This window comes from Protopterus annectens, chromosome 13.part0 (assembly GCF_019279795.1).
Source record: "Protopterus annectens isolate FY-2018-M chromosome 13.part0, PAN1.0, whole genome shotgun sequence".
NCBI lineage: Eukaryota > Metazoa > Chordata > Ceratodontiformes > Protopteridae > Protopterus > Protopterus annectens.
The window spans coordinates 573,943,639-573,967,894 of NC_056747.1; the positions used below are offsets into that span (position 1 = coordinate 573,943,639).

Here is a 24,256-nt window from a genome sequence, read left to right on the forward strand (position 1 = left end):
GTCTCAGAACTACAGGCCTTAATGGCAGTGGAACCTTTCATAATTTTTCATCAGGACAGGGTTTCTTTAAGGACAAACCCTACATTTATGCCAAAGGTGATATCTAGTGTGGCTCTTAACCAAACCATCCATTTGCCAACTTTTTATCCAAACCCCCAGAATAAAGGGGAGAAACTTCTGCATTCTTTGGACATACACAGGCAGCTATGCTTCTACTTGAACAAAACAAAAGCGATCAGAAAAACTGTGCCACTGTTTGTAGCATATGCCGCAGGATCACAGGGCAAGGCTATCTCAAAGCAGACTGTATTCAAATGGATAGGACACTGTATTCATTACTGCTACACACAACATGGGAAATCAGTCCCAAATAGCATTAGGCCACATTCCACCAGGGCTACAGCCACTTCAGCGGCCTTTCTCAGAGTACCACCTACCAAGGAAATTTTGGAGGCTGCAACTTGGAGTTCAGTTCACACCTTTACCAAGCATTACCACCTGCCTCTTTACTCTAAATCCAGAGCAGGATTTGCCACTGCAGTTCTGCAGGTTCTCATAGCCAATCTTAACTCTTTATAGACCAGCCACCCAACCTAAGCTTTGGGATTCTACCCAAGTGTGATGACAGCTGCAGTGTAACATGATGAACATAGTACACTTTTGTACCTACCATAAATATAGATGTTCGAGTGTTCACACTGCTGCAGTCCAGGTTACCCTCCCTCCATCCCCACTGAACTAGCTGGCCTTATCTATACCTTACTATCCTATACAACCTTTGTGGTGTATTTGCTTGTGAATGAAGGTATTGTTTTTATTTTATATGTATTGCCTACCTACTTGAGGACACTTGACATCTGGGGCAAGAAAAACTGAAGAAAATGGCGTTGGTTGCATCTTATATACCCCTGGCGCATTGACGTCAGGGAAGAAGCGACAGCAACCGACGCCGGACCAAGACTTTGGAACTCTGGCCAACTACGGGACCGCCTGATGGCAGGATAACCCAAGTGTGATGACTGCAGCAGTGTGAACACTCAAACATCTACATTTATGGTAGGTGCAAAACTGTACTTTTCTCAAAACCATGACTGTCATTCAGCCATCATCTACTGCTTTAGCCATTTCACGGTTGCAAGCAGCAGAAGCCTAACTCCAAGAAGCAAGAGGTATAAGGAAAGACCGAGTGCTGAATGGTATGCTGTTCCATTGTAGGGCACATGCATCCTGCACACATAATTAGGAGCAATGTGAACCTCACCAGTTCATCTGCCTGCATGTCTTCGAGATGTGGGTGGAAACTAGAGATCCCAGTGGAAGACATACAAACTCTTTAGAGAAGGTGCTCTGGCTGGAAACTAAACTGGAGAACCAAAAGCTGTAAATTAAAGTGTTAATCACTACATCCCTGTGCCTCCCTGTATTATGCACAAGCTAAACCAGGTAAGTTTTACTCTTTCTCTAGGGACTAGCCCTGCTGCTCTCAACTGTGCTACATATGACCTCACTGCACTCCCCACCCACCCCCATGTCATTAAATTCATTGACCAAAGTGTATCACCTGACCCCCCCCCCCCACCTCCATATCATAAACTTCATTGGCAAAAACATATCCTCTGATATTGTGCTGCCCATACCAGCCAGTATAGCAAACCAGTTAAAACCTAATAAATAACTAATTACACATCGAAAACAGCAATCTTTCTCCCATCCTTCTCTTATCAACCCCCTACCCAAAAGGTGCATCCCAATATTTCTTATAGTTTTCTTCCTCCCATTTCCTTTCTATACACTTCTGTACAACTATTTTACACCTCCCATCATGCATATACATCTGCTTCCCCTAAGACGAATTTTATGTATCCTAACCAACTAACTGCTTACGAATTATGCCCTACCTACACTCAAACCAGGTCTTCCACAAAAGCATACTTACACCCTACCATACATACAACTCCGTAATCTGGCCATCTCTCTTCAGCATAGACAAAATCCTACTAAAAAATATACATTACTAACCTACACCAAATAAAAGACTCACGCTCCAGTGCAAAACAAAAGTACTACTCTATAACTTCAAAAACTCCACCATCCACCCCAATAAACTAATAGAGAGCAGAGATGTACACCCCAACCCTGGCCCAACGCTAGCAAACAAACCCAACATCCAACCAGTCCAAACCCCCACAAAAATACTCCCCACTCAGCAATCCTCTAAAGTGCAACAAACCCCAGTTTCTTCCACCAGCCTAAAAATATATGATCTCAGTGACCAAAGCGTCTGCAGTAAGATATCAGACCTTCATGCATGGATTGAATTCCACCAACACTACATTGTAGTTATCACTGAAACCTGGTTATGACCTGAAATTTCAGATTTAGAAATCCTCCCTCCCTGTTACACCATCATTAGAAAACACGGCATAAGTAAATGAGCTGGGGTGTGACCATCATGTTTTAAACCACCGTAGAAGTCCATATCCACTTCCCAACTATTCCACAATACAGCAAAGAAGAACTACTAGTAGTCAAACTCTGCCTAAACAGTCAGAAATACATAATTGTAGTTGCCTACATCCTCTTCCCCCAAAAATGCCAAGACTACTAAAAACATATTTACTATTTATCATGTACTTTCAACGAAGAAATCATCCTGCTTGGTGGCCTTAATTATAGATTGGATCTCTAACAACTCTAACTCTACCCACTGTAGTATTAACCTCTTATTTCACTCAGCTGATCCAACAACCAACCTGATTCAAAAAAGCATCCAAAAAAAAAATCCATAGTAGACTACATACTCAACAAACCCTAATAAAATTGACAGCCAGCACCCTCCCAGACTCTGATCATCAGACCACCTATATCAACAGAGAACACCACAAGCCCCCCAGTACTTCAGCTCTGTGAGAGACTTAAGCAATTTTGATGAATCCATGTCGCATCCAACAGTTGGAATGGCCACAATGGTTCATCATTAAAAAAAAAAAAAATCAATGCTCAGTATCAGAACAGATCAGGATATGTCATGCAGTATCACAAATTAATAAATTAAAAATATCAGCACAGTCAGAAGAACTTAAAAGATATGCAGATAAATACACAAAATAAGCAATATTTTGATGACCCCAAATTTTTCTTAGAGAATTGGGAAACAAGGCAGAAAGAATTGAAACACCACCAGAAAAAAAGAAGAAATAGATACATTTTGGAGAAATATGTCTATGAAGATCCTGTGGAACGTAACAAAGATGTTAAATGGATAGGAAAAGCAAAAGAAAACAATACAGAGTTCAAATGTACAAGATATATACTGGTTTAAGTACTTGGGCTTCAGGCCAGTTATTTTACATTAAGAAGGTTCGTGGTCTGCACTCTTGTGGGAGGAGAGGCTGGGCTCTCTGCCCTTCTGAGCTGGGAATTTCTGGTTAAAGGCTTATAGTGTCTGCATATTTGAACTGTTTCTTACTGAAATTGGTACACCTTGTTTACTGTAGCATAGACTAAATCCAGGCCTGCTGAATCTAGTTTTGTTTGTATGCTTGTTGTTTATTTGCTTGTTATTTCCCTGAAATGTTAATTCCACCTAAAATGCAGCTTTTCAGCGCTTCTGTGGATCCCTAGTGATATCTGCATTGCTTACTGTACTTATTTCCTTGTTTCACTTGAAAGAAAGTTACTGTTTGTCGTTTTTGCATTTAAGTTACCTGTAACACATTGCATTTACGTTACCTGGCACTTGCTCACTAAAGCAATTATATAAGTCAGCACTAAAAAATTAAAAGCACTACACCCTCACAAACTCCCCTTGAGTACCTTGTTCCCCATTGGCCCTTTTTTCAATTATAAAGGAATTCCCAATACTATTCTAGCATGTCCAAAGGTCAGTTGTCAATCTCCTTTCCGGTCCAGCTGGTGAATCTGGGAATCTTGAGGCAATGTTACAACTGCCTCATGTACACAGACAACCCTTTCCTCCTCCCAACAAATTCCAACACATGTGAGAGATGCAACCATATAGCCAAACTGGAGGCTAAGCTCTCTCAACTCAGTACTGGCGTAACCAGTCAGGAGGAGAAGGAAACCACACTCACTACAATTCCAGTCTCACATAGACCTACCACGACAGCAGACCAAACACATAAACACACAAAAACATACTCGGAGGCTCTGAATAAAAATCTGCCTAAGCAGCAGAGACCTCCAAAGAAGACACCCAAGCAACCGCTACCCCAAAACAAAACACGTGCAACACATAGCTCACAAAGCCAGTGTGCCGAACAGTCACAGCCCAAGGCTAAACAACACACCTGACACACTTGTAATAGGTGACTCTATCGTCAGGCACACTGATGTCCCGCTCACCAGGCTGAACAAGGAGAAGGTCACGGTGAGCTGCCTGTCAGGCGCTAGGATCCGCCACATAACACAAGCACTCAGGTCACTCCAAGGCAAGTACAAATATGACTCGGTCATTGTCCATGCTGGTGTGAATGACCTGAGAAGTACCTCCCTGGACTACATGAAAAGAGACATAAAGGAGCTCTCTGAGCATGTAGCCCAGGCCGGTATGACCCTGACTTGAGTAGCATTTTACCCTCACCAAGAATGAGGCCACAATATGAAGACAAGATGATCAATTTCAACAACTGGCTTAAGTATTGGTGTCATTCAAAGGGGATCCAGTGCCTGTCAGCCTGGGATGACATGCTCGACAAGCCATGATGCTTCGCTAGGGACGGCTTGCACCTGTCACCACTGGGCTTTCGGATATTGGCAAAGGCTCTTGCTACCCCCATAGTGCCTTTTTTAGGCAAGGCTCAAAAGACAAACCCACCTCCATAGGTATCACAAGGGATAAGAAACTAAGAGTAATGCTACTCAACGCCAGAAGTCTAAACCTCAAGATGCACGCACTCTTAACTCTCCTTAGCATGGAGAACGTCGATATCTGTGCAGTAACAGAAACCTGGCTCAAGGCTCCTGAGAGCACCCCAGCACTACCAGGTTATACCTCATGCCATGCTTTTCGACCCCAAAACTTGGACCGAACCACAAAAGGAGGGGGAGTATCAATATTCATCAAAGATGCCCACACCTCCAGGTTGGTGGCACAGCACCAAGCATCAGTGACTATCCATGTGCAACTAACAGTGGGTAAAACTGCCTTTCAGTTTACAGCCTGCTACAGACCACCCTCCCAAACCCAGGAACCCCACTCGGCCTTCCTGAGAACACTGGAAAATATGAAGGTCTCTCCAAACACCATTATATTGGGTGACTTCAACTACCCAGACATAGACTGGGAGCATTACTCTAGCTCCAACACCCTAGCCCAAAGGTTCCTAGAATTTATAAACTCAAATGCTATGGAACAACTTGTTACCACTCCCACAAGAGGGGAAAACATACTGGACCTGATCATCACCAACATGGGGAATCTATGCTCCAGACCAGAAGTGTATCCCTCACTGGTAAGATCAGACCATAAACTAATCTCACTGGATATTCACATCCAGACCCCACCCCCTGTACAGAAAATCACAGTGAAAAACTTCTCTAAAGCAAATTTCACACTCCTCAAAACCGAGGTGGAATCCTTCAAAGCCCCCGGGCCTGTGGAAAATACGGCCCATACCGCAGAATCCTTTATAAATGCATTCTATGAACACCTTCAGGAATGCATGGATCATGCAATCCCAAATAAAACCAAGACCCAATCCTCCAAAGGCAGACGTCCTGTCTGGTGGACCCCAGCCATAAACAAACTATACAATAGAAGGAGGAAGTTACTACATGATAGAGCAAAATCCCAAAAATGGAAGGCATCTCTGATCAGTATTAGCAAAAAACTACGGGCACTCATAAAATCGTCTAAGGCCAGCTTCGAGAGAAAAATTGCACAGGACACTAAGGATAATCACAAGGCTTTCTTTAGTTATGTTAGGAACCTGGGTGGGAATTCCCAGATATGCTCAGAATTAGTCCAAAATGACAAAAATACACGAACCCACAGACATTGCCAACATCCTAGCTGACAGGTTCAGCACAAACTCCCCCCCCCCCCCCCAAAAGCGCACATATCTATCCCAGCAGCGGGCTGCCCCTGACATCTCAGATGCTCAGGTAAGAGCCGCCTCTCCAAAGCAAAAACACAGCATCAATGGGACCAGACGGTGTCCCGGCTGTGTCCTACATGAACTCCAAGAAGAGCTAAACCCAAACATAAAACTACTGTTCAGTCTCAGCCTTACTACAGGATATGTACCCAAAGAGTGGCTTACAGCAACAGTGGTCCCTCTCCACAAAGGTGGTGCCTCAACGGATCCTGGAAACTATCGCCCCATAAGCCTGACTAGCTTGGTCTGCAAAGCTATGGAAAGGATCATCATGGACCTCATAAATAAAGATATTGGGGACCTACAGACACTGGATCCTACCCAGTTCGGCTTTGTTAAGGGCAGATCCTGCCTCTTAAATCTGGTAAATTTCTTTGAAACAGTCACCAAGGCCATTGACGAGGGGAAGGTGGTCCACACAGCCTACCTGGACCTCGCAAAAGCCTTTGATACAATACCCCACTCTGGCATTATAGATAAGCTCATCAGCTTAAATATAAACCCCTTTGTCACTAGATGGGTTGCAAACTGGCTCAAGGACAGAACCCACATGGTTAGAATTGCTGGAGCCATGTCAGACTCCAAACCAGTTACAAGTGGCATCCCACAAGGCTCAGTCCTGGGACCTCTCTTGTTCGGTATATATTTCTCGGAGGTACAGGCTAACACGGAAGGAATGTGGCTGACCAAGTTCGCAGATGACTGCAAACTGGGTGCCATAATCTACTCTCCAGCCGACACAAGCATCCTCCAAAAGGGCCTCATAGAAACAGACAACTGGTGCCAGAGCCATGGCCTCAAGCTAAATGCCAAAAAGTGTATAGTCATCCCCTTTGGCAAAAACAAAGTACCTACAAATTACCACATGGGTGGTAATCCATTAAGTACAGAAGAAGTAATTAGGGACCTGGGGACCCAAGTTGATAGCAATCTCTCATTTGACAACCACGTGGCCAAAGTGGTTAGAAAAACATTTTATATAGCCCACCTAATCATGAAGAGATTCACATCTAGATCAGGGGAGGTCATTGTGCCTCTTTACTCATCCCTCATCAGGCCCATAATTGAGTACAATGCCCCTTTTGGGATGTACCTTACCAGACACCTGCAGCAACTGGAAAGACCCCAAAAGTACCTCACCAAGAGGATCAAAGGGCTCAAACAGATGCCATATGCTGCCCGGTTAAAGAAACTCCAGCTCTACTCAGTGGCATACCGCCTGCTCAGAGGCGATCTGTGCCTGACATATAAAGCCATGTCCAACCCGGAATTAATGGACATGCTGCACCTCAGAAAATCCAAATCCCATCGAGCTACATGCTCGAGAGACTTGAACCTCAGCACTGAAATAAATAGGACATGCTGGAGGGACAGATTCATAACCCAGAGGCTCCCTTCACTCTGGAATAAAATCCCAGTCCAGGTTAGGCAGAGTCCCTCATTGACTCTCTCTTCAGGAGGAATCTTGATGAGTGGATGAGAGATCTTAGGTTTACCCCGGGTATCACTTCTGTGTCACTGTTAGACAGAGGCACAGTATACTAACCTCAGAAAAGGGCATAGATAAATTAATTTAAAATGGGTGGCGAAAGCCAAACACACTCTGGCTAGGCTTATAAATGCCCTAGGGCAGATAGCCTAGTATGAACCTATGAACCTATATGAAATGGGATGAAGTAATGGCCAGGGAGATTGAAGCAAAGTTAAGAAAAGCTCCTAATTAGAAAACCCTGGGCCTGGATGTAGTACCTAACTTTTGGCTAAAAGTATGAACATCTGTACATGAAGATTTAGCCATGAGTAAGAACTATTTGTATGCACACCCCGAACAGACACCATCCTGGCTAACAACAGGAAAAACATTGCTCCTACTTAAGAGTGAACCTGCAAGCTACCCTAAAAACTATAGGCCAATAACTTGCTTCCTGACGACATATAAACTATACACTGGAATTAAAGCCAACAGAGATTATAGTCATTTAGAAGAAAACTCAATAATGGCAATATAAAAAAAGAGTAATAAAAGTAAGTCGTATGGAACAAAGGATTATTTGTTGTTAAATAAGGGAAGAATCTAAATATGGCATGTATTGACTACAAAAAATAATTTAACAGTATCCGGCATTAATGGATAAAAGAGAGCTTAACAATCTACACCCTTCACTGATCGATTACATTACAGCGTCCATGACACAGTGGCAAACCACTTTTGCAGCTAGGCCATGATAAAGGACAAATTATTCCAGGGATAAAAATTCAAAGGGGTTATTCCAGGGTGACTCTCTGTCACTGCTGCTCTTTTGTCTTGCCCTTAACCCATTAAGCTGTCTACTTATCTGATTAGGTTATGACTACAATTTGGCTCCTAGAAAACAACAAAGCGTAAAGACTTTCATCTCTTTGTAAATGATTTAAAATTGTATGGTTCATCAGATAAGGAACTGAAAGCACAACTGCATGTGTTGAAAACATTTTCAGTTGATATAAGAATGTCATTTGGTCTTGATATATGTGCAAAAGCAACCTTTAAAGCAGGAAAGCTGCAACACCAAGAAAACATAAGTTTGGGACAGGAATGTAATGTAAAAGGACTTCAACAAGAGGGAGTGTATAAATATTTAGGAAATGATGAAGGATCAACAATTAAAACATGAACAAATGCAAATAAAACTTAGTAATGGATATTTCAGAATACTTGAAACTGAAGACAGCATTGACATCTAGGAACAAAGTCCAAGCTGTAAACCAATTTGCTCTTCCTGTCCTAACTTACAGTTTTGGAGTGATTGACTGGCCCCAAAAGGTGTTTGGATAGGTTGGACAAAAAAACAAGAAGGATGCTTCATGCTCATCAAATGATTTATAAAGTCAGCGTATACCAAGACTATATATCCCCTATTCTGAAGGAAGTATGAGCCTCCTTGAAATTGATTACATGTATAGATCTGCAGTTGTGGGACTGCATACATATTTGTTGGTCTCACAAGACCTAAACGTAGTGAAAGTTTTGAAACATGAGGAGAATAAGTCTAAATGACTTCTGTGCTTAGTTTAGCAGAAGCATATCGGCATCAAGCAGGAATGGAAATCAAACCAGAAGTAGATAAAAATCAGGCAGCAACTGAATGTGCCAAAAAAACAAAAGAAAGACTATAAGGTGAAGGATCAGATGAGAAAGCAAGAAATGTGGAAAATTCATAAATATAGCTGCAAGTATAGAAAACTCTTGGAACAACCTCATGTTGATCAGGATCGGACATGAGTGGTTAAAAAGAGGTGAATTTAAAACAAAAGATAAAAGGTTAATATTGGTGGCCCAAGATAGTGGACTACATACACGTTGGTTTACACAGTCCATTAAACATTTGGGTGAAACAGACAAATGTAGGATGTTAAGTTGTCTATCTCGCCTTCATTCTTGCTGGATGGGTTGCCACTCTAAAAGCTCGAGAGTTGGTTCCACCGGCTCGAGGCTCCCCTTATATCCCACAATGCTAGGCGAGAGTTACCTCGGATCTCGTTTGCCGCTACAGCTTCGAGGTTGGTTGCTTCTACCGGTTCCTGGTGAGTGTTAGCTTTTTATACTAAAAGTTATTCTTTTTCCCTTTAACCTTAATTCTTCACAAATTAGTGTAGAATATAGTTTTTATCCCCGACCCTATTTTTCTTTTAAAAAGAACCTGGTTCTTCCCTTGGGCCTTTGGCCTTCCTTCCTTAGGGTGTGTTTTTGTAGTTTGTTTAACTTTTTGTGCTTAATTTCTAGTATTTTTACTAAAATTGTTAATTATTTTAGTATTAATAATTTTTCTGACAGGGTGTAACTGTGTGTTTGGTGTGTGTTAGTGTACACCTGTCAGTTAGGATAATGTCAAAGGAAGCAAAGGTCTTGATTCAAGAAGTGTGATGCGTGCTGTCAGAAAATGTCTCTGACAGACGCCACACTTCTTGTGTCTACTGTCTGGGTTTGCACCTGCAGGACTCCTGTGCTGTGTGCCATGGCTTCAGCCCCAGGGTCCTGCAGGAGAGAAAGAACAAGTTAATTTTGAGAGGCTTGTTAAAACCAGAGGATTCCCTGTCAGTTTCAACAGGGAAGCCCTCTAAGGCATCGAGGTCTTCGGCCCGCTTCTGAGCCGAGACCTCAGGTTGTTCAACCTTTGCCTTTATCGGCTCGGCTGGAGCCGATAAGACTCAGTCCACAGTTTCTGTGGCTTCACCGGAGCCGAGGTTATCGAGGTACCTGTGTCGGCTCCGACAAGATCTTCGGAGCCGACAACCAGAAAGAGGTCTAGGTCACCTTCTCTTGGCTCCGCTCATTCGGCTCCAGGATCTCCCTGCTGTCTGAACGGAGCCAAAGGTCTCATTCCTCTAGGTCATCGAGGCTTTCCGATCATGACCTTCAGAGGGTGGTGAGTCGACTACTTAAGTCCGAGGCACTTGCCCAGATGCTTCAGAGCCCGACTCATCAGTCGGTGCCTGCCCGTCCATCAACTCTTCCTCCTTCGACTCTTTTGAGTTCGAGCCGGGTCGTCGGAACCGAGACTGTGGTCACCGGAGCCGAGACAATTGTCTTCGCCCGCTGCCGGCTCCGCTTTCTTCCGTGGAGGAATCTCGGCGCCGACTTCGCCGGCTCGAGGGGTGAGTGGCATCGACCCTTGTCCGACCCCCTCTCCTCTCGGTGCGAGTTCGGCTCGACATCGGCCTCGAGCCATCACTGTCGGTGCCGAGGGGGTCCTTAGCTCCTCGGAGCGGGACCTCTGGCTCTGCCTGAGAGGGGTGCTTCGAGGTCATGCGGAGTGTGTTAGAGCCTGGCTCTACTCCACAGTCGGCTCCGTCAGCCCCTCCCTCTATGCTGCCTCAGGGTAAGTCGACTCACTCCCTCATCCCGGACCGCAGAGAGCCGGCTCCTCAGGAACCCCCTTTGGGGATTTCATCCACTTCCGAGGCCTCTCCTGATTTGGCAGAAGAGCCCCCTCGGAAGAGGAAGTGCAAGAGGAAGCACATTGACTCACCTGAGTCTATCACGTCGGACACAGATCTGGATGATTCTGAGGGTTCCCCGCCCCTTCTGAAGATGTCTCATTTGCAGACATTCTGGAGATCCTTAAACAGAGGGGAAATTGGCCAGCCCTCAACCCTTCAGAGGACGAATCTGTGTATCTTGAGGCGTTTGGCTCTCGTCCTTCCACCTCCTGGGTGTCCCCCTTCACCCCTCATGCAGGTGGTTGCTAAAGGCTTGGACGGCTCCTGATTCAGTGGACCCCACTCCCAGGAGACCCTCCAAATTCATCACAGCTCCATCAGACAAGCAATTTTTATCAAAAGGAGTTTCTGTGGATGCTATGGTGGTAGCTGCCGCCACAAAGAAGGAACTGGCTGATCCTTCAGTGCCTGTCCATCCACCTAACAAGGAATCTAGGTCCATGGATAGGTACGGGAAGCGGATGTTCTCCTCAGCGACTTTTACCATGCTCGCTGAATTACCTGTGCCATTTCACTGCCTTCAAAGGGACTTGGTCAAGGAAGCGAGTGAGATGTTGAAGGACCCTACAGCTGCGGGTTCCAAGAAAAATGAACACGCAGCTGGCTATCTTTAATTCCATTTCCAACTCCTCCATGCCTCTTATGCGGCCGATGGAGCGAGCAGAGCCGCAGGAACAGGGTAGCCTTACGTAGGCACGCCTGGATGCGGCTATGCAACTTTATGAACCTTTCAAGACGTCTTTCACGAACTCCCCTTTGATGGATCATCTCTTTTGGTCCTCAAGTGAAAGAAACCCTGACTAGGTGCGAGACTGATGGCAAGACCCTTTCTGCCGCCGGAGTCCGTTTTACTCCTTCTAGGCCTTACCCCAAAGGCCAGAAGGGTGGAAAGATGTGGTTCCGTAAACAATCTCAAGGGACTTCGCCTGACGACAGAGTCGCTTTTCCTACCAGAGGCAGAGGTGGGAATAACAATGGTAGACGCCGCCTAGGGGCAGGGGTCCGCAGAACCAGGGCAATCGGGAAGCCTTTCCTGACAAGCCCTTTCAGCATCCCTGAGGTGTTGCCCGACTGCCCATCTTCGGAGGCAGTCGGAGGAAGATTGTCACTGTACCCAGAAGCCTGGCTATCCTTGACACAAGACAAATGGGTACAGTCCATCATTTCAGGTTATTCTATCCCCTTTCTTCGCTTTTCCAAATCAGTCAAAAATCCCTTCCAGATGTTCCACCGGATATAGCAGCTTTGGAAATTTCAAAACTGCTTGCAAAAGAGCTATTCAGCCAGTGTCAGCAGACCAACAAGGATCCGGAATCTACTCAAGGTTCTTTTTAGTTCCAAAGAAAACAGGGACTGGAGACCAATTTTGGATCTCAGTATCTTGAACAGATCGGTCAAGAAAACAAGATTTCGATGGTCACGCTGCAATCCATTCTTCCTCTATTGGGAAAAGGAAACTGGATGTGCTCTATAGACCTTCAGGACGTGCTATCACATAAAATGAACAGACGCTCCAGAAGATTCCTCCGCTTCAGGCTGGGAACCAGTCATTTTCAATTCAGGGCCCTGCCCTTTGGTCTCACCACTGCCCCCGGTGTTTACCAAATGCATGGCAGTGGTAGCTTCTCACCTGAGACGACAAGGATTCCAGGTGTTTCCATATTTGGACGACTGGCTCCTCACAGCTCCCACCAAGCATCTCCTTCTGATGGCCAGAGATTACACTTTTCGCTGTCAAAAACTGGGTATCTCAATAAATTAAAGTCTGTTTTGTCGCCTTGTCGTACTATTACCTACATAGGCAAATTTAGATATTGTAAACATGTCTGCAACACTAACGAACCAAAGGATATCAGACATTCAAAAATTGGTGTCACTTCTTCTCAACAACAACAGAGCCAAAGCCAGGTTAGTTCTAAAGGTGTTGGGAATCATGGCAGCGGCCATACCTCTCCTCCCATTGGCCAGATACCACATGCGGATCCTTCAGTGGATGCTATTTTCTCAATGGTCATACCAGGAACTTCCAATGTCTCACACCATTATGATCACGCAAAAAAGCATCTCATGTGGTGGATGTCTTCCCCCCAGCTCCTGTTGGGGAGACCATTTGTTCCACCTCCTCCGGTTGCTACTCTGACAACGGATGCCTCCCTGATCGGGTGGGGGCATTATCAGGGCAGGACAGTCCAGGGCACATGGCAACCAAACGAATGCCACTTGCACATAAATGTTCTGGAGATGAGAGCAGTGCTTTTAGCGTTGCAAGCCCTTCAAGACTCTCTTCCCTTGGGAACGATTGCAATCCAGACAGACAATATGTCTGTAGTGTGGTACATCAACAAACAAGGCGGAACCAGATCATACCCCTGTGTCGAAGCACTCAGACTGTGGCAATGGGCGATTTCTTCTCAGCGCTTGATAGCAACGCACATCCCGGAAGTCCAATCACATTGCGGACAAGTTGAGCAGAGCTATTCTCATGCCTCACGAGTGGTCTCTGAAAGACTCTGTAGTGAGAGAGATATTTCTCAAGTGGGGTCAGCCTTGCTGCGATCTTTTGCTACTCCCCAAAACAGCAAGTGCAGAGAATACTTCACTCTATTCCCTTTACCAGGCCAACCCAGCAGGGACGCTAGTCCAAGTTTGGCCCCGGGACTTCTGTATGCATTTCCTCCTTTCCCACTGATCTCTCAAGTAATACAGAAAGCTATCGCTCAGAAGGCCTCATTGATCCTCATTGCTCCTTACTGGCCTCGACAAGTGTGGTTCCCCTTTCTACATCGATTTCTTTGAGCGACCGTGGAATCTGGACCTAGTTCCAGATCTTTTGATCCATCAGTCGGGTCAGTTTCATCGCCTCCCTCTCTGAACCTCACTGCTTGGTTCCTCCACTTCCAACCGTAGCCAGGCTTCCTCAATTATCTCACTCTGTTAGAGATATTTTGATAGCTTCCCATAAATCTTCCACTCGAAGATTTATTTGAGTAAGTGGAAACGCTTTTCATATTGGGCACAAGGAAAGGACATAGATCCTTTCACCGCTTCCATCCAACTAGTCCTTGATTTTCTTGCTGAACTCTTCCATGCAGGTTCATCTCCATCTACTCTTAAGGTTCAATTGGCAGCTATTTCTAATTTCCATGTGGGTATTTCTGAATCTGCCCTAATGTCCCACAAACTCTGCAAAGCCTTTTGAAAGGAGTTTTTCTTCTCAGACCTCCTGTAAGAAATCCTCCTTCTCCTTGGGACCTAAATTTAGTTCTTGCTTCTTTGATTCTTCCCCTTTCGAACCTGCAGCTTCATGTTCCTTAAAGTTATTATCATGGAAAACTCTCTTTCTGGTGGCTATCACATCAGCTAGAAGAATTTCAGAACTTCAAGCACTCAGTTGTCATTCTCCTTACCTTGTGTTCCATAAGGACAGAGTTTCCTTACGAACTAACCCGTCCTTTTTGCCTAAGGTGGTCTCAACATCAAATCTAAACCAATGCATTGACCTCCCTGTCTTTTTCCCGGAGTATTCAAACAGGTCTGAACAAAAGTTACACTACCTGGATGTTCATCGTCAATTAAGGTACTACTTGGACAGGACAAAACTATTCAGAAAATCTGATCAGCTGTTTGTCTCCTATGCGGAAAGCAGAAAGGGACTTCCAGTTTCAAAGGTATCTTTATCCAGATGGCTAACATCTCTGATTACCCTTGTTTATGAGATTAGACACCGAAAACTGCCTAATAAACCTAAAGCCCATTCCACCAGAGCTTTGGCTACTTCTCTAGCCTTCCAAGACAGACTGCCTATTGACACCATTTGTGCAGCGGCTTGGGCTACTCCTCACACTTTTATTTCCCATTATAAGTTGGATTTAGCTTCTAGGCATAGAGCTAATTTTGGTTCCACTGTTCTCAGGAGTCTGTTCCGTTAGGCCACCCGGGACAAGGTGCTAGGGACGCGGTCCCATCCAGCAAGAATGAAGGCGAGATAGACAACTTAACATATAGAAGTTATGTTCTTACCATAACGTTCCATGTTAGTTGTCTTCTTCTCGCCTTCTTCTTGCTTCCCACCCTCCTTCCCCCTGGCCTGGACAGACCTAGAGGAGTTGTGATCGTGACCTCTCTTTTCTACCACCTCTTTCTTAGTCATATGCTATTATGCATATTTTCTTGTTTCAGGATATAGGTCACCCCTTTTCTTCCTGCTGTTAGAGGTGGATTCTGTTTCACAGTTATACTGTTTTTGATATAAGCTGGGTTAGCTTACAAACGAGATCTGAGGTAACTCTCGCCTAGCATTGTGGGATATAAGGAACCAACTCTCGAGCTTTTAGAGAACCCATCCAGCAAGAAGAAGGCGAGAAGAAGACAACTAACATGGAACGTTATGGTAAGAACATAACTTCTATTTTTGTAAAACAGAATTGGAAACGGTCACGCATCTTGTTGCTGGTTGTGATATACTAATGTCAGAAGGACTGTATACTGAAAGGCATAATAGTGTGACAAGACTGTTGCATTGGGGATTGTTCAAACATTATAGTATTGAAATAGCTGAAAAACACTGGAAACATGACCCACAAAGCATTATGGAAAATGATGATGTTTATATCACATGGGATCACCCGTTACTAACAGTTCAAAAAATAGATGTGTGAAAACCAGATATAGTAGTCCAAGAAAAGAAGACAAAATTACAATTTAAATTGTTACACCCAGTGACTACAGTGTCTTGCATTCAGAGAGAGACACAAAGTCATAAAATACCAGGATTTGCAGGCAGAAATGAGGGCAGTGTAGAAGAAGGATACCCAGACAGTTCCAATAGTAGTAGGAGGAATGGTTCTTGTAAAAAAGAATATACAATCATACTTGGATATGCTACCAATACATGTAACTCTGTACGAATAGTAGGAGGAGTCATTACTGGGCACATTGTGGGTGCTGCAAAGAGCAGTTCTGGCTAACATCAAAGATTGAAACAATACTAATTTCATAAACTTTAATCATACATTGACTTAGGAATGTGGTCCATTCCTGTCATAGAATTAGAAAACCAAAAGATTTGCAGAAATTAAAAAAAAATAAATGGAGAATACCACAAGCCCCCCCTCCCCCCAACCATATACTTGAACTGTGTGAGAAACTTAACCAATTTTGATAAATCCATGTCATGTCCAACAGTTGGAATATCCAGAATGGTTCATCACTAAACAAATACAGGACATGAGTACCATGACAGGTGCAGACCACCTCAAAGACCTATCCTTGTATTCTGTTTCGTACAGGCTGCCGTGGGGAGATCTGTGCCTGGCATACAAGGCAATGTCAGACCCCACCCTGACTGAACTCCTGCATGTCCTTAAAACAAACAGGACCAGAATTACACATTGTAAAGACTTAAGCCGTGCTTGTGATATAAGTAGTATTTTCTGGAGAGACAGGTACGTATCACAGAGTCTATCCCTTCTCTGGAACAGGCTCCCCATCCATGTGAAGCAGAGTTCCTCTTTAACTCAATTCAAATGCAACTTGGACAATTGGATGGGGAACAGGAAATTTGCCCCAGGCGTGGCACCTTTGCCTCTAATGGACACAGGCAACCTGTAAATGGTTAATTTCCCAGGTGCCTGTTTGTAAATGTTTCAACTCCCAAGCCTCTCCTTACACTCGTAAAGGGTATCAGAACTTGTCAGTGATTTGGGATGTATGGCTAGGTTTAAAAGGCTGTTGTGGTGGTTAGTGTAGTACGCACCTATGAACCTTCTTTAATGACACACTTAAACAATGTGATTGGGAATCCCTCAAATATCTGCCTCTATATGACGCTGTGTCTTATCACTTCAGTAACTCTTTCTTAACTATGCTAAACACAAGCTCTACTGAGATATTAGAATAAAAATAAATTCTGCCCCGTATTTAACCCATCAAACTAAACAACTCATGAGAGACTGGGACAAAGCCTGGGAACAGTGGTACAAAACTAGGACCCAGTCCTACCTATATAGATATTAGTACATCAGAAACTGCACAAAGACACAAGTTCATTATGATAAAAATGTCTTCCACAAACCAGACAGAAATCTCCAAAAGATGTTGGCAAAATTTAAATAACCTCATCACTGCCAAAATCTAAAACAATTGGATTGGCTTGAACTACCAAACCTACTAACCTATAACCAGCTGATCATCACACACAAGCTACTCTACCATCCAAACACAACACCTTCATTAAGTAACTTAATCCAACAGTACTCCTGTCCTAGGCAACTCCACTCCACTAACAAATTACTGTTAGCAGTTACCAGATCTCACAATCATGCTGGTGACTCCCTATATTCTTCTTATATTGCCAAACTCTGGAATTCTCTGCCTACATCCTTAACACTTGAAGCATCCCTCTCTAAATTTAAAATAACTCTCAAATCTTACCTAAGAATAAAATGGCTATGTCACTGTTCCTCACCAGACTAATACTTTTATCTCATCTATACCATTGTAACTTGCATGTTTTATCCTCATAAAACTTGTTTACCACAACTGAAGAAAGATGGCTTATCTGTGTTAATCTGTTCTGTATATTGTTATTTAGACTTGTTATCAACTGTACCTCTCTGATACTTAATTCCTTACTGTAAGCCCATTGGGCCTAGTTTAAAATAAGTATCCTGAATTATCTGCTTGTCTGTTAACTTGTCTCCTTGGAGCTTTTCTCCCCGGGCCTCTACTGAAAATGGACATATATCCAGTTGGACTATCCCGGTCAACAAATGTAAAATAAATAAATAATAAATAAATAAACCTTTTAAAACCAGGCAGAAAACCCACCCCAAATCCTTTCTCATCTGAAAACAGCAGGGACATTGCTGACATATTCAGCAAACACTTCATATCCTTTACTCTGCTTAACTCGAGCAATAATCTATACCCTCCACACACACCTAACTCCTGTGACCACAGCTTCATACCCCAACTCAATTTAACAGCCATCCAAATACCTTACAAAATATATTAAAAAACTGAAACCCGCAACGCCTGCTCCTAACAACCTGCCATCCTAATACCTCATTATAGCCTCTGACACCTTTTACAACCCTGTATCTATACTAACTAAAATGATACATTACAGAAAACTACATCACAGCCCTGTGGAAAGCTTCCTTCATAATCCCATTACACAAAGGTGGCACATTCACCAAACTGTCAAACTAATGCCCTATAGCAATCCCTCATCCTATTTCCAAAAGTACTTGAAAATTGCATACATTAGTAACTCCTTACCTTTCTGCTTGATAACCAGTTATCTTCTCCTACCCAACATGGCTTTTGACTCCACCACAGCACTGAAACTGCCCTGCTGCATTTCCTAGATACCATTAATCAAAGCAAAAACTCAAGTAATTTTGTATCCACCTTTTCCTGGACTTGTCAAATGTCTTTGACACAGTCTCACATCAACTGCTCCTCCAAAGACCAAGTCTTTCAGGCCTCTCAACTCCCTCAAGCTGATTCACCAGCTACATAAACAGTCACACCAAGTCTTTAAAAATTAATAATTCCCACTCCACGTTATTTCCAGTCACTACAGCAGTCCTCCTAGGCTCCATGCTTGGACCAGTACTTTTCAGTATCTTCATTAAAGACATGCACAAATAATCAGAACTTGCCACAATAATACAACATGCTGATGACTCAACTTTAGTTTGCTCACACCCAAATCTTCCCACCTTAGAAACCATCACGTAGGAAGCTTTCATCTCCATAGAAAGCTAGCTAAATAAATCTCAGTTGCTGTTAAACCCCAACAAAACCAAACTAATCCTATTCCTTCCTAAAAACATAAATCAAAACAACACTGACCTTAAAGGACAACCACACCCACAGACTCAAAAAAACATGTTTATTTCATCATGGTTTGGTGTTTCCTACATTTTAACACCACTCTGTGACTATTTAGAGCTTTTTAGATGTTTTTATACGCAATTTCTGACTCTGACTGCATGGGGTCTGGCCTCTTGAAATATTTCTGTTTAGTCTGCCTCTAAGTATCCCAGAATGTATTGTTTGTCTCCAAATAATTGCATCAGATTTGCCACGTTTTCCCTAAAGCTCCTGTCAGTGCACTGATTTTACAGGCATTCGCTGCTGTGTTAGTCACCTACTTTTGGTTAAAATTTTATCCTTTTTCAATGACTACTTCAGACACAAGCAGTGCAAATGCTACAGAACAGAATTGAAAAGTACATTTTATTGCTCTTTCTTCTTAGAAATGCTAACTTGATTTCTTTTGTGAAGACTGAAATCTAGTTCTTCAAGGTATCTCCCCTCCCCCTTCACACCTACCTTCCCTAGCTGTCAAAGAGCTAAGGGTAATTTGACCCATTATCTGCATGTGATTGACAGCTTACAGCAGGTGACCAGACTAATGTACTGTTTTCTTGTCAGCCTTTCCTTCCTTACAGTGAGAGACTTTTTTGTTGCACTCCTCATGTCAAATTTAGACCAAGCTCCATAGCACTGGGAATAGTCACTGTTTTGCAAAGCATCAAACTCACTCTTATTTTTCCTTCCTGTTTGGTTAAATAGCTAACAAATGATGCACTATAAACACAAAATATTTCACAGATTTGCATGACAGCACCCACATGCTTTTAAGTGGTAATTTAAGAAAATTATGGTATTGCATGCTACTTGTAATTTGATGTAGTGTTGTTGATTTAATTGTGACAGACATCTGCTTCTTATGTAAAAAAAGCAATTAATGTCTACGCATGGTCATTGCAAATTTATGTTCTTTGTTTTTGCAGCTGTTACTGTGCTTCTATCTGTACTTTGTCAGATATTGGTAGGGCTCTTCAGAAAAGTGAGATTATAGTTTGACATTTTTGCTAGGTTAAGAGTGAACTGGGCAAGGCATCTCTAACATCACAATGTGGGAGATCCAATGGCTGGTCTATACAGCATGCAAATCGGATGAGGATTGCATCACTTTCGGGGAGGAAATGTCCCGGTAGCTAGAGCAAGAGCTTTGGCAGATGTGACATCATCATTTCAGAGCCAGCTAGAGGTTTTCCAACTTGGTTTTCAAAGTGAAAGTAAAACAATATGGAAAGGTAGGAAGCCTAACAGTGAAAACAGTTGAGTGGATTAATTTTTAAAGCTGCATGGGTGATTTTCTGAGGCTGTATCAATGAACAGGGACTAAAAGAGACAGCAGGTTGAGCAATCTGCTTTAATATCCCATTGTTGTCCTTATTATCTCCTCAAACAACATAAAAATTGAAAATATTACCAACACAAAATTATTTCATTGATAAGTTAAAATTTGATTTTCACATTGGCACTGCAGTCAAAAAAAAACATGCTGCAAACTGAGCTGTCTTTTTACATTTGAGAGCTTCTGCTAAGTGATCATATTGAAAAAAGTGCTGCCACCTCCTTTCTCCTTCCTAACCCCTATATGCCTCTATAGTATTCACAGTTCTCAAGTCTTTCACCAAACACAAACTAGAAAGCACCCACAGCAAAATTAGCAAATTCAACTGTAGCTTTCCAAATGGCTGTCGTCGCTTTATGGCCTCAAATCCCTCAACTGGATTGAACTTCTTTGACACATGAGCCTCTTCCAGCTACTCACAAATTCTTCACCATCCATTTAAAACACTTTTGCTGTCAAATTCCATCCAACAGCATGTACTACATGGAGCCCTAAGAACTTTTGCCAATAAATCTAGTAATATTTACTGTGACTTGCTGTTCTCTTGTCGCCATCTCCAAGGCAATGAACAAACTTCTAAACCAGCCTTTTAAATAACCCACAACAATTCAGATATACCCTACAATATTACCTGGCAGCTAATAAACTATGTAGCCATACCACGCCTACAGTTTGAAGTATGTAAAATCGTAACTGTTTTTGATTCTATTCACAATCGTCTGACGTGCTTTGTAAAAATGTCTGATGAAGCAATTAGTTTTGCGAAAGCGCTCACCACTGTTCTTATTTATTTTTTTGTGTTATTAAAGACGCTATTGTGTGGTACCTCAGTGTATTTTTGGTTATATATATGCTTTGTAATTATGTTTGTTGACCATTTGCTTTGGAATACTTTGTAAACATTTGTTGATAGTTTTTTTCTTTTGAATTGTCAAAAATGTATTTCTATCCTTGTTTTGGAGCTTTCACCCCAGGTCTCCACTGTAAATGGGTATTTCATTTTCCAGATGGACTTTGCCAGTGAATAAAAGAAAATACATACATTAAATTAAATTTTACACATGTTGTGGAACTTTCATGTTGGCCAGATACCATTAAGACAGCTTACAATTTTCCCTTTTACTTTTTCTGCATGTAACCCATGATATAATCCTTTTATGTACTACTTTTGCCAGTTCTTTGTTACCTAGTGTCTTTTCTGAAGTATCTGTTTCCCCTCATTCATAGCCTTTACTCACAAACTATAAATGAGTTGTCATATCATTTTAAAGTACATCTTGTTTTCCCAGTGAAAAGACATTTGTTATTTTGCCTTGTAAAGTAACTAATGCTCTTTACTGTTAATCAGCCTTTGAGTAATTGTATATTTGTACAATGTGCACATGTGAGTAATTACTAATTAAAATAGTGTTACTGAAATTTTGTGTATGAGGAACCACTTATTAAAATAGTTTGAAACATTGATAAAATATTTTAGCGTGGCCTCTGTGTTGACTTAATTTTGTAGGTGAGAAGAAAGGGCTCAGTGACCTTATTAGCCATGATAAATTGCAGGAATTCACAATATTGCACTGCAGATATTCCAAAGATGATATTGCTGCTGTTTTTGTTTCACAGATAGTGGAAGAAAGTGAAGAAAGACTAACTGAACAACAGATTGATGAACTTATCCAAACCATTACAGTGTGTCTTCCAGGAGATCCAGAAGAAGAGCAGGCCACTGAAATGCAACAAGAACAAGCAGATGTGGAAGCAGAGGATGAGGAGGATTAGCAGTGCAGAGCTTTTCCTTGTAAATGTACAAAATCAAAGGAGTTGTTCCTGATATAATCTCTATGGAGTGTGTAGGAAGGACTAATTTGCAGCCTTTTTATCCAGTACAGCTGTCTACCATGGAGAAGACATGGACTTTTTATACTGGACACAGATAATTACTGAATGTAGTTGATATTCATTTTTTATATATGCTCTGGAGTTTAATATTTTAATAGTAGGTTGCTTAAGTTTAACCAAATCTGTATAGGTAATTTTTTGAAAGTGTAGATACTTAAGTATCATGAAAATAAATGCATTTAAGTTCACATAAATTGTTTTCCAGTAAATCTCCATCTACCTGCATGTTCTTAAACTGTGTTCCATGGAACAAATAAGAAAAGGTTATTGATCCACTGAGGAACAAAATATCACAGAAGAAATTCTACATGTTGAAGAAGGCTAGAAGGCATTTCCACATGACAGAAGGCTCCTAAACATGTGTATGTGGGAGTGCTTTCACCTGTGCATCTCCTCACGTCTGATAGACTCCAGCGGGCATAACATTTTAGGTTGACTTCTTGCTGACTTACCATTTACCCTTTTGTTCCTTTCATCAGACTGAACTTGTTGTGGATCTTGTTAGTTTAAATAGAAGATGTACAACAAAGAATGTTATTTTGAAAAAAAATTACGTTCCTTTTTATTTTCAAAGGCTTTCTAGTGAAGTTCCTTTTTCATTTAGGAAAACTGTGATGCAAGTTGGTTTTCAGTTCAGCAGTACTTCAAAAAATAGGTCATAAACTGCTTTTTTTAATAAAGTAATAACCTCTATTGAAACTGAAGTTGAATATTTTGAAGGCTGCTGAAGTATTTAACATGATGTGGTGCCAGTGACTGTAATTAAACTTGCGCAGGGTGATGCAGTACAAGACATTGTGTTTGTCTTTGTGATTTAACATCTGTGCTGCATCTGCCAGTAAAGAGGAAACACCAATTAGTTTGATATGTGTGCTTATGGGTAAGGGAGTAGAATAGACCACTTGGGTTTAGTTTTGTGTTTATTTTGTTTTATTGAAATGACAGGCTCCATATCCTGTTGAAGCTGTTCAAAAATATGATTTTAAGCTACCATCTGGATCTCCTCCATATTCTGTTTTTTATGTTGACAGTGTTTTTCTGCTGGTGTCATTTATGGCCTCTTTATCATTTTCTATTAAAAGTTTTACGATACACATAGTCAGTATTCAAACAGGATATGTCTGTACTTCCCTTCCCACCCATGATGGCATTTGTTGAGGTGATACCAGTCAACCACCTGATTCCCCAACCCACTTCCCTTCTTCAAGATGTCCCCATCTGGGGGGGGGGGCTAGTACCAGATGTAGTGGAGTGGAGCACTGGGGACAGAGTCAAGCAGGTGATTAGGCTAGTAGTGTGATTGGTTATTATTCCCAATAACAAAATTTTCTAGAGTTACATGAAGTGCAGTTAAGTGATAAAACTGTTGTTGTGTATTCTTTCTGGAATGTAGTTTGCTTTATGTAATAGTTCTAAATGCATATTATGCTATGAAGATGTATTTTAGAAAGTTTATTAAGAGTTTCATTAATTTAATGTGAGTTATTTATCTAGCATCCATTTAAACCATCTTTCTTTAACCACTGTGTCACATTTTGATTATAAAAAATGTAGTTACATATATGATTTTTTTTTATTTTACTGAAATAGAAGTTTTGAATTGTGGTTGGGGTGCTGGGACATCTGCTTTACACAAAAGTACCTTTAAACACAGAAGACTTGGTGCAAGCCCAAGAACAGAGTCATATATATATATATATATATATATATATATATATATATGTGTAAATGTATCTGAACCATCATGCTGCTGGTAACAAGGTTTGTGGTGCATCATTAAGAAATGTACTTCAGCTGCAATGATACCAGTGAGACATGTACCACAGCTGCAGTGTGATGGCTACATCCAGAGCAGAAAACAACCCTCTCTGTTATGCAAAGCAGTCCATTAGCTGAATAGTAAAGTGGGAAGTCAGTGCAAGCAGCTGTGATATGTACATGAGTAACCTGAGTATGGCATACTCCTGTGGAAAATATGGCATACCCCAGATAACCCTCCCCACAAGCACCAATGAAACATATTTGAATGCAACTACAATTCCATTAT

At 42.1% G+C, this 24,256-nt stretch overlaps 1 protein-coding gene across 2 annotated transcripts in view; it reads left to right on the forward strand.

Annotated features, from left to right (window-relative positions):
- LOC122787487 (CGRP receptor component) overlaps nucleotides 1–22,397 on the forward strand; it is a 325,947-nt gene extending 303,550 nt beyond the window's left edge. For both annotated transcript variants that reach the window (XM_044054228.1, XM_044054227.1), the window contains exon 6: nucleotides 21,934–22,397. In XM_044054228.1, the coding sequence (XP_043910163.1) occupies nucleotides 21,934–22,089 (156 nt within the window). In that variant the 3' untranslated portion in view covers nucleotides 22,090–22,397. The remainder of the gene's footprint in view (nucleotides 1–21,933) is intronic.
- Nucleotides 22,398–24,256: the final 1,859 nt, after the last annotated feature.